Source organism: Marmota flaviventris, chromosome 1, assembly GCF_047511675.1.
Source record: "Marmota flaviventris isolate mMarFla1 chromosome 1, mMarFla1.hap1, whole genome shotgun sequence".
Lineage (NCBI taxonomy): Eukaryota > Metazoa > Chordata > Mammalia > Rodentia > Sciuridae > Marmota > Marmota flaviventris.
In genome coordinates, this window is record NC_092498.1 from 71742156 (window position 1) to 71754267 (window position 12112).

The window sequence follows — 12112 nt, forward strand, 5'->3', positions numbered from 1 at the left end:
TTGCTAGCTAAGAGATTCAGAAAATTGAGCCATTGCCTTGTGATTTTAATCAATGTTGGCATTGAGATAGAAAGTCCACACTCCCAGTGGGTCCTCTTTTAAAATCTTGGGAATTCTTGGCTGAATTCTCTGAACAAACACTTCAGCTCTATTTTCACTTCATTGATATAGTGAGTGTGATTATAAATAATGTGACTACTTTTATCTGATTCACTGGAAATAAATCAAAGTAGTCATCATGTTTGTCATAAACAAGGGTACTTAACTGCATTCACCAGAAGATAGAAATTACTTCTTCAAGGGAGAAATATTCTGACCAGTTATTTAAGTCAGATTGCATGCCTCTAGTTTATTCTCACACAGCAGATAATAATCTATTAAAGAATCCAGTCAGATCATACCACTCCACTGTTGTAAATCCTCCACTGGCTGGCAATTATCAGAAGAAACAATTATCAGAAGAAAACAATTATCAGAAGAAACCTCTTACCTCAATTTCCTTCCTTAAATGGTAGCTTCATACAATTCCTTAAGCAGCTCATCTAGTAAGTATTCATTTTAGGATTGCTTTTTTTTTTTTTGCTTTGAACTATCTTTCTCCCTGATACGAGTATGGTTCTATTTCCTTCTTCCCTTATTTTCAAATCTTCTCAAACATCTTCTTGTAACAGAGACTTCCAAGGAACCTCTTAAGTAAAATCCACCCCTGCTTTTACTCTCTACCTCTTTTCCTGTTTTATATTTCTTCATAGCACTTCTCAATCATGATATTGCATTATAAGTTATATATATATATATATATATATATATATATATATATATATATATATGTTTACTTATTATCTATTTACATGTTAAATGTTAAGCACTTACTGTCTGCTTTAAACCTTAGAATGTAAGCACCATGAGGGGAGGAATCTTGTTTCTTTCAATTGCTAATATCTCTTGTTATCTCAGTAGTGCTCATTAAATGAATGGCACTAAGATCTATACTTTCAGTGAACTGACTAAATGAAATATAACTTGATCATCTAACATGAATTTCAAAATTTGGATTGATATGATTTCTCTTATGAATCTGAAGTCCCCCTTGCACATGACCTTTAAATCAGTTTCCTCTGAGAAGGGTAGTTCATACAGTGTTGATGAATATAAACATACAAAAACTTTCTCAGAGCGAAATTTGGCAGTCTAAGTTAGAATTACAGTAGCACCAAACACAACAACATGCCTTGACCTAGTATTTTCAATTGTAGCTATTTATTCTACAAAAATAAACAAGACACAAAGCTTTGTGTGTAAGTGTGTTCATTATAGCATTTTGAATTCAATAGGACTGTTATTTCTATAATAAAAACAAAAATGTTTTTCTTCCTTAGAAAGTAAGATAAAAGCATCTACTAATGAGAATAGAGAACTGTTTTATAGAACTGAAGTTTCAAATGCTTATGCTTAGTAAAATGACTGCAAATTGCAATGCCCTGTTCCTGGATACCTCACAGTACCTGACATACCTACAAGCCCTTGCAACAGTTTTTTTATAATTACAGGGTATACACCAGGTGACTGGTCTACCTAGTCACAGATGACTAGACAGAGAAGGACATCTACCCCAAGGATAGTTGATTGGTTGACCAGTGGTCATCAGATGGATACATCCTGTACCTCCAGGGATATAGGTATTTTAGTTGCCTTTTGCCCTATTTTGCCCACTGGTGATTTTCTTGTGTGTTCTTTAGCAACCTAAAGGAGTTTAACTAGCAGTATATTAATGGGAGCTTGGATTAAACCTTTAACAGGCCTAATCTCTGAAAAGATTGTTTTTTTTTCTATCCTCTAATTATGCGTGATTTGAATTAAAAATAATACTGACAAGTACAGAAAGTATAACTAAATTCTAAAAAGTAAGTTTTTTCTTTGATAATTTTATGAAAGAAAAAAAATGGTAATTCACATTTGTTCTTACATTCCCTTCTAGGTAACCCAGTAATATTTTTTTTTTTTTTTTTTATTGTTGGCTGTTCAAAACATTACATAGTTCTTGATATATCATATTTCACAATTTGATTCAAGTGGGTTATGAGCTCCCATTTTTACCCCATATACAGATTGCAGAATCACATCAGTTACACATCCATTGATTTACATATTGCCATACTAGTGTCTGTTGTATTCTGCTGTCTTTCCTATCCTCTACTATCCCCCCTCCCCTCCCCTCCCCTCCCCTCCCCTCCCCTCTTCTCTCTCTGCCCCCTTTACTGACATTCGTTTGTCCCCCTTGTATTATTTTTCCCCTTCCCCTCACTTCCTCTTGTATGTACTTTTGTATACCTCTGAGGGTCTCCTTCCATTTCCATGCATTTTCCCTTCTCTCTCCCTTTCCCTCCCACCTCTCATCCCTGTTTAATGTTAATCTTCTTCTCATGCTCTTCGACCCTATTCTGTTCTTAGCTACTCTCCTTATATCAAAGAAGACATTTGACATTTGTTTTTTAGGGATTGGCTAGCTTCACTTAGCATAATCTGCTCTAATGCCATCCATTTCCCTGTAAATTCTATGATTTTGTCATTTTTTAATGCAGAGTAATACTCCATTGTGTATAAATGCCACATTTTTTTTATCCATTCATCCATTGAAGGGCATCTAGGTTGGTTCCACAGTCTAGCTATTGTGAATTGTGCTGCTATGAACATCGATGTAGCAGTGTCCCTGTAGCATGCTCTTTTTAGGTCTTTAGGGAATAGACCGAGAAGGGGAATAGCTGGGTCAAATGGTGGCTCCATTCCCAGCTTTCCAAGAAATCTCCATACTGCTTTCCAAATTGGCTGCACCAATTTGCAGTCCCACCAGCAATGTACAAGTGTACCCTTTTCCCCACATCCTCGCCAGCACTTGTTGTTGTTTGACTTCATAATGGCTGCCAATCTAACTGGAGTGAGATGGTATCTTAGGGTGGTTTTGATTTGCATTTCTCTGACTGCTAGAGATGGTGAGCATTTTTTCATGTACTTGTTGATTGACTGTATGTCCTCCTCTGAGAAGTGTCTGTTCAGGTCCTTGGCCCATTTGTTGATTGGGTTGTTTGTTCTCTTATTGTCTAATTTTTTGAGCTCTTTGTATACTCTGGATATTAGGGCTCTATCTGAAGTGTGAGGAGTAAAGATTTGTTCCCAGGTTGTAGGCTCTCTATTTACCTCTCTTATTGTATCTTTTGCTGAGAAAAAACTTTTTAGTTTGAGTAAGTCCCATTTGTTGATTCTAGTTATTAACTTTTGTGCTATGGGTGTCCTATTGAGGAATTTGGAGCCCGACCCCACCGACTGTAGATCGTAGCCAACTTTTTCTTCTATCAGACGGCGCGTCTCTGATTTGATATCAAGCTCCTTGATCCATTTTGAATTAACTTTTGTGCATGGCGAGAGAAAGGGATTCAGTTTCATTTTGTTGCATATGGATTTCCAGTTTTCCCAGCACCATTTGTTGAAGATGCTATCCTTCCTCCATTGCATGCTTTTAGACCCTTTGTCAAATATAAGATAGTTGTAGTTTTGTGGATTGGTTTCTGTGTCCTCTATTCTGTACCATTGGTCCACCCGCCTGTTTTGGTACCAGTACCATGCTGTTTTTGTTACTATTGCTCTGTAATATAGTTTGAAGTCTGGTATCGCTATACCGCCTGATTCACACTTCCTGCTTAGCATTGTTTTTGCTATTCTGGGTCTTTTATTTTTCCATATGAATTTCATGATTGCTTTCTCTATTTCTACAAGAAATGCCGTTGGGATTTTGATTGGCATTGCATTAAACCTATAGAGAACTTTTGGTAATATCGCCATTTTGATGATGTTAGTTCTGCCTATCCATGAACAGGGTATATTTTTCCATCTTCTAAGATCTTCTTCTATTTCTCTCTTTAGGGTTCTGTAGTTTTCATTGTATAAGTCTTTCACCTCTTTTGTTAGGTTGATTCCTAAGTATTTTATTTTTTTTGAAGATATTGTGAATGGAGTGGTTGTCCTCATTTCCATTTCAGAGGATTTGTCGCTGATATACAGGAATGCCTTTGATTTATGCGTGTTGATTTTATATCCTGCCACTTTGCTGAATTCATTTATTAGCTCTAATAGTTTCTTTGTAGACCCTTTTGGGTCTGCTAGGTATATAATCATGTCATCTGCAAATAGTGATAATTTAAGTTCTTCTTTTCCTATTTTGATGCCTTTAATTTCTTTCGTCTGTCTAATTGCTCTGGCCAGTGTTTCGAGAACTATGTTGAACAGAAGTGGTGAGAGAGGGCATCCCTGTCTTGTTCCAGATTTTAGAGGGAATGCCTTCAATTTTTCTCCATTCAGAATGATGCTAGCCTGAGGCTTAGCATAGATTGCTTTTACAATATTGAGGTATGTTCCTGTTATCCCTAGTTTTTCTAGAGTTTTGAACATAAAGGGATGCTGTACTTTGTCGAATGCTTTTTCCGCATCTATCGAGATGATCATATGGTTCTTATTTTTAAGTCTATTGATGTGGTGAATAACATTTATTGATTTCCTTATATTGAACCAGCCTTGCATCCCAGGGATGAATCCTACTTGATCATGGTGCACAATTTTTTTGATGTGCCTTTGTATCCGAGTGGCCAGAATTTTATTGAGGATTTTTGCATCTAGGTTCATTAGAGATATTGGTCTGTAGTTTTCTTTCTTTGAAGTGTCTTTGTCTGGTTTAGGTATCAGGGTGATGTTGGCCTCGTAGAATGAATTTGGAAGTTCTCCCTCTTTTTCTATTTCCCGAAGTAGCTTGAAAAGTATTGGTATTAGTTCCTCTTTAAAGGTTTTGTAAAACTCTGCTGTATACCCATCCGGTCCTGGGCTTTTCTTAGTTGGTAGTCTTTTGATGGTTTCTTCTATTTCCTCAATTGATATTGGTCTGTTTAGGTTGTCTATATCCTCCTGACTCAATCTGGGCAGATCATATGACTTAAGAAATTTATCTATGCCTTCACTATCTTCTAATTTATTGGAGTATAAGGATTCAAAATAATTTTTGATTATCTTCTGTATTTCTGAAGTGTCTGTTGTGATATTGCCTCTTTCATCCCGTATGTTAGTGATTTGAGTTCTCTCTCTTCTTCTCTTCGCTAGCATGGCTAAGGGTCTGTCGATTTTGTTTATTTTTTCAAAGAACCAACTTTTAGTTTTGTCAATTTTTTCAATTGTTTCTTTTGTTTCGATTTCATTGATTTCAGCTCTGATTTTAATTATTTCTTGCCTTCTACTTCTTTTGCTGTTGTTTTGCTCTTCTTTTTCTAGGATTTTGAGATGAAGTATGAGATCATTTATTTGTTGGTTTTTTCTTTTTTTAAGGAATGAACTCCAAGCAATGAATTTTCCTCTTAGAACTGCTTTCAATGTGTCCCATAGATTCCGATATGTTGTGTCTGTGTTTTCATTAATCTCTAAGAATTTTTTAATTTCCTCCTTGATGTCTTCTATAACCCATTGATCATTCAGTAACCTATTGTTCATTCTCCAAGTGATATATTCTTTTTCCTTCCTTCTTTTATCGTTGATTTTCAGTTCCATTCCATTATGATCAGATAGGATGCATGGTATTATCTCTACTCCTTTGTATTGTCTAAGAGTTTCCCTATGACATAATATATGATCTATTTTTGAGAAGGATCCATGTGCTGCTGAGAAAAAAGTGTAACTGTTTGATGTTGGGTGGTATATTCTATATATGTCAATTAAGTCTAGGTTATTAATTGTGTTATTGAGTTCTATAGTTTCCTTATTCAACTTTTGTTTGGAAGATCTGTCCAGTGGTGAGAGAGGTGTGTTGAAGTCTCCCATGATTATTGTATGGTGGTCTATTAGACTCTTGAACTTGAGAAGAGTTTGTTTGATGAACATAGCTGCACCATTGTTTGGGGCATATATATTTATGATTGTTATGTCTTGTTGGTGTATGGTTCCCTTGAGCAGTATGTAGTGTCCCTCTTTATCCCTTTTGATTAACTTTGGCTTAAAATCTATTTTATTTGATATGAGTATGGATACTCCTGCTTGTTTCCGAAGTCCATATGAGTGATATGATTTTTCCCAACCTTTCACCTTCAACCTATGTATGTCTTTTCCTATCAAATGCGTCTCCTGTAGGCAGCATATTGTTGGGTCTTGTTTTGTGATCCATTCTACTAGCCTGTGTCTCTTGATTGGTGAGTTTAAGCCATTAACATTTAGGGTTATTATTGAGATATGGGTTGTTCTTCCAGCCATATTTGTTTATTTATGTTACTAAACATGGTTTGTTTTCCACTTTGATTATTTTCCCCCCTTTAGTGTCCTACCTCCCACTGTTGGTTTTCATTGTTATTTTCCATTTCCTCTTCCTGTAATGTTTTGCCAAGGATGTTTTGAAGAGATGGTTTTCTAGCTGCAAATTCTTTTAACTTTTGTTTATCGTGGAAGGTTTTAATTTCATCTTCCATCCTGAAGCTTAATTTCGCTGGAAACACAATTCTTGGTTGGAACCCATTTTCTTTCAGTGTTTGAAATATGTTATTCCAGGATCTTCTAGCTTTCAGAGTCTGTGTTGAAAGATCAGCTGTTATCCTGATTGGCTTACCCCTAAATGTGATCTGCTTCCTTTCTCTTGTAGCTTTTAAAATTCTCTCCTTGTTCTGTATGTTGGGCATCTTCATTATAATGTGTCTAGGTGTGGGTCTCTTATGATTTTGCACATTCGGCGTCCTGTAGGCTTCTAGGATTTGGGGTTCTGTCTCATTCTTCAAGTCTGGGAAGTTTTCTCGAATTATTTCATTGAATAGATTGCTCATTCCTTTGGTTTGAAACTCTGTTCCTTCCTGTATCCCAATGACTCTTAAATTTGGTCTCTTGATGTTATCCCATATTTCTTGGATGTTCTGCTCATGGTTTCTTAACAGTCTTGCTGAGCTGTCTATGTTCTTTTCAAGTTGAAATACTTTATCTTCATTGTCTGATGTTCTGTCTTCTAAGTGTTCTACTCTGCTGGTAGTATTCTCAATTGAGTTTTTAAGTTGGCTTATTGCTTCCTGCATTTCTAGGATTTCTGTTTGTTTGTTTTTTATAACCTCTATTTCCCTGTATAGTTGATCTTTTGCTTCTTGGATTTGTTTATGTAATTCATTGTTGAAGTGATCTTTCATTGTCTGATTTTGTTGTCTGATGTCTTCCTTGAGACTCCAGATCATCTGAAGCATGTATATCCTGAATTCTTTATCTGACATTCCATCAGCTGCAGCTATTACCTCTTCTAACGTTGAGTTGACCTGCAATGCTTGTGGTCCTTTCTTTCCTTGTCTCTTCATACTGTTCGCGTTCCTTTCTTCTTGGTGAAACTGTTGTGCTATTGAATTTTCCCCCTATATATTTATATTGGTCTTGTATAGTTGCAAAGTCTCCCTCGCAGGCGCGGGCGGCGGCTCTGCCCCTCCTCCAATTGGTGCAATGTGCCTACCACACCGGCAGGCCGCTGGGCCTGCTCTGCCAGTCGGTAGCAGGTCCGCCGACCTTGCAGGCGCGGGCGGCGGCTCTGTCCCTCTGCGGGCCGCTAGGCTTGTTCTGTCGGTGGTCGCAGTTCTGCCTACTTTGCAGGCGCAGGCAGCGGCACTGCCCCTCTGCAGGCCTCTGGGGCTGTAGTGCCAGTAGGTCGCAGGTCCGCCTACTTTGCAGGCATGGGGGGGGCGGCTCTACCCTTCCTCAGGCCACTGGGCCTGTTCTGTCTCTCGGTTACAGGTCTGACCTGTTCTGATGGTGGTCTCAGTTCCGACTACCTTGCAGGCGCGGGGGGGAGTGGGCGGCTCTGCCTCTCAGCAGGCCGCTGCTCCTCTTCTGCCGGTGGGTCGCAGGCCCGCCTACCTTGCAGGAGTGATTGGAAGCTCTGTCCCGCCGCGGGCCACTGGGCCTTTTCTGTCTGTGGTCACCCTTCCCCTACCTGGCAGGCGCGGGGGGTGGGGGGCGGCTCTGCCCCTCAGCAGGCCGCTGGGCCTGCTCTGTGTTTGGTCCCAGTTCCCTCTACTATGCCGGCGCAGGGGGAGGGGGCGGCTCAGCCTCTCAGCAGGTGGCTGCTCCTCTTCTGCCGGTGGGTCGCAGGCCCGCCTACCTTGCAGGAGTGATTGGAAGCTCTGTCCCGCCGCGGGCCACTGGGCCTTTTCTGTCTGTGGTCACCCTTCCCCTACCTGGCAGGCGAGGGGGGTGGGGGGCGGCTCTGCCCCTCAGCAGGCCGCTGGGCCCGCTCTGTGTTTGGTCCCAGTTCCCTCTCCTATGCCGGCGCAGGGGGAGGGGGCGGCTCAGCCTCTCAGCAGGCGGCTGCTCCTCTTCTGCCAGTGGGTCGCAGGCCCGCCTACCTTGCAGGAGTGATTGGAAGCTCTGTCCCGCCGCGGGCCACTGGGCCTTTTCTGTCGGTGGTCACCCTTCCCCTACCTGGCAGGCCGTAACCCAGTAATATTAAAAGAAAGGTAGGACTAGAAAGTCCACATCATAGTCCAAAGCACTTTGTCTGTCACCAGTTGGGTCACTATTTGACTAATGTTTTGTAGAGGTAATTGGAAAGCATATTTCTACAAATGTTTTTATATGTTCTACTGTTTTTAAAAATGGGGTCCAGAAGAGTATGTATCTATAAATTATATTTTGTTATCTAAATACTCAATTATATTTTTCAGCACTATTAGATATCATTGTAGGAATATATTCAGTTATTAATTTAAGCCCCAGGAATCCCAGTATATATAAGTAATAAAGTTTCAAAGAAGGGCCGGAGTTATGGCTCAGCAATAGTTATGGCTAGCATGTGTGAGGCCCTGAGTTTGATTCTCAGCACCACATAAAAATAAATAAATAAAATAAAGGTATTGTGTCCACCTACAACTAAAAAATGAATATTAAAAAAAAGTTTCAAAGAAAATAAATTTTTAATTTTATTTAAAAACAGCATATGCTGAAAAACAACTGGTTTTTAAATTATTTTTCAAAAATAGTACTAGATTCTACATAGGAGTTTAGTGGGATTGCATATCTACACTCTGTTTTCCATTACTAAAAGTATATTTGGATATTCACAGATTAATATTTAAATTATATCTCAAACTTTTAAAAGAAATAGACCCCCCACCCCAAAAAATCATGAATTTAAAGCACAGCTCAATATAATAGTTTCACTGATATCATGCAGGCTACTAATGAACATTTAATCCTGACGTGAAACTTTTTTCCATAAATCCTTACATTGAAAAGTACATAAATTGTTTGCTCTCAAGAGGCCTTAGACTCAAAAATATGGAGAATCCCTCAAAATTTGTGTTTATGTTGATACTAGGTACCAATATTTACCATATTGAAAATTAGGAGAAAAAAATTTTAAAGTCTTTTTGATAATTTAATTTAAAATGACAGAAATATAACTATGTCATAAAAACATATTTGAATGAAAAACTTATTTTCTAAAACAAAAGAGAAAATAGTGAAGAGGGGCATTTTTTACATTTTTGTAAATCTTATTAAAGTGTCTAATTTTACAGACAATAGCTGAATTTTCATATCTGCTGCTGCCTTTAATCTATTACAATATCACACAACTGGAAAATTACATTGTACATTCACAAGAAAATGAGAATATAAAGGGCAAATAACATGTTAGCATTACTGGGAAAAAAAGTTTTGATCTAATAGGCCACCTAAGGGGGTTTTAGGGATCCTCAGGTATCCTAAAGCCATCCTTTGAGAACTCCTGGTCTAGATTCTGCTCTAATACTGACTGAGATTCATTTTAATGAGATTGCTTTATCTATAGTATCATTAATACAGATTTATAGGATGGAAACTCTTGGTAAAACAGAATCAGGAAACTTCAAGAGAATAGTTTTCAAAGCATTTTGGCTACTACATTATATAGAACTGTTTACAGTCTATTTAAAATAAACAGTCTAAGTGAAATACAGCATTCCATATTACTATATATTTACTCAACCTGAAATATGTTCTTTTTTTAAATTTTTTATTGTTGGTTGTTCAAAACATTACATAGTTCTTGATATATCATATTTCACACTTTGATTCAAGTGGGTTATGAACTCCCATTTTTACCCCATATACAGATTGCAGAATCACATCAGTTATGTTCTTAACTTATCAGCAAGTAGAATAAATGAGACAGTACTATATATTGTTTAAATATCTTATTATTAAAGTAGTATCTAAAACTTCTATTGTCATTAATTCATAAGTTTATATTTTATATTCTTTGAAGCTTCTCCCCCATCTTCATGATCATTAAAGATTGCTATTAGTTTCTGTATTTGCTTTATAAATCATAAAATATTCTTGAATACTTCTAAAATGGACATTAATATAATAATATTCAAATAATTGTGCTAATTTGCATACCTAAATAAAATGATTTAACAGCCACAAAGTTTGTGGTTAATTTTAGTTTAATTAATATTTATTTTTTGTAAGCTTTACAATTTAAAAGTAATAACATGATCCATAAGTTTATGGATGCATGCCATCCCAAAATGATTAATGAGCTTACTGAAGCTGTAGCAGCTCATGTAGAATACCTCCAAAGCTTTGTGATTTAAAACTAAATTTAAAAATCTAGGTATTTAAAACTCAAACTCAAAAACCACAGTCTGGGCACCTACCTTATAATATCTCCTTCAAGAGCAATCACTCTCTTGATTATTTTTTGCTCTGGATTTTTAGGAGACCTATAATAAAAAGATATAAAGTTATGTCTCTATTATCTTAAGAAAATGAAAAGAAATTCTATAGCAAATAGACTATATTAAAGTCATTAAAGAAATCTTTGAACCTATGATATAACATCAATCCTACTTAGGTGTGAATTAAAGTTACTAATGAAATAATTTTCATTTCAAATATCTGGAGAAAAAGAAGTCATGCTGAAACTTTGCAAAAATAAAAACACAGAATAAAGAAGTTTATCATTAAGAGATAAAATTTATTAATAGGTTATTAGTGTCATTAAATACTTTTGGGGAAGACAAAACATACATAAGAAAACATTTAGATATTTCTTAAAACAAAAGCATACTTAGGTTTATTTTCTTTGAAATTAACAGAGGAGTTAGATTTAAATACTAAATTAAATTTAAATACTAAATTAAATTAGACTAATTAAATTAAATACTAAACAGAGGAGTTGGTTTAAACTCTCCAGAAGATAAGAAGCAATTTTTTAAAAAATAAAAAATTAGGAAATTCCTTTATGCTACATTTACACTAAGCCATTTGAAGATTATAGACTATAGTGACCCCTAGAACAGGGTTACTAATTGTTTTAAAATATGACAGGTCCTGGTGTACTTAAAAATGACATCATTTATTTTAATCTATTTGAATAATAATAAAAAACTTCTACTTGGAACAATACTATGTACTCTAAACTCCTCCTTCTGGTAGATACCTTCTGTGTACATCCTTTTCACCTTGTAATAATAGTGATCTGTGAGGTCAAGACAGTGTGGGAAAACTGACGATACATCAGTTTTGAGATGTGTCATGGAAGAGACTTCACTTCCAGTTTGAGCTCTTCTTTTCTTGCTCACTTCACCCACCCCTCCTCCCTCTCCCCTTTTCTCTCAGGGAAACCATTTCTGTCCTGAGCAAACCTGTTGAGAAATTCACTTGCTGAGGACCCAGATCTCCTCACAGTCATGTGAGTAAAATGAGAAGCAAGACTTTCAGCTTCAGTCAAGTCCTTAGGAACTATAGCACTGGTTAACATTGCAACAGCAATCCCATGAGGGATACTAAGCCAGAACTAACCAGATAAGGAACTTCTGCTCTCCAAATCCTTAGGAAATGTGTGAGGTAAATGTTTGTTTTTTTAAGTTGCTAGATATTGGGGTAATCTATTACACAACAGTGTATAACTCTATTTTGATACGGTTAATTTTCTGCCAATGACATTAAGTCAATCTAAAACAAATGTAGGGGGAGAATTTTTGTGAATATTAAAAGCATTTATGCCCAGGGTTTGATTTGATTATTGAAATGCTCATTAGCAGAAGACAACTGTTTAAGACATATGACATCACCTGAG

General features: G+C 36.8%; 1 protein-coding gene across 1 annotated transcript in view; it reads right to left on the bottom strand.

The window, feature by feature from the left end:
• Window positions 1–12112, bottom strand: part of Immp2l (inner mitochondrial membrane peptidase subunit 2) — an 877042-nt gene that overhangs the window by 278253 nt on the left and 586677 nt on the right. Inside the window, exon 5 of the mRNA XM_027932722.2 lies at window positions 10689–10754. Coding sequence (XP_027788523.1) covers window positions 10689–10754 — 66 coding nt within the window. The remainder of the gene's footprint in view (window positions 1–10688; window positions 10755–12112) is intronic.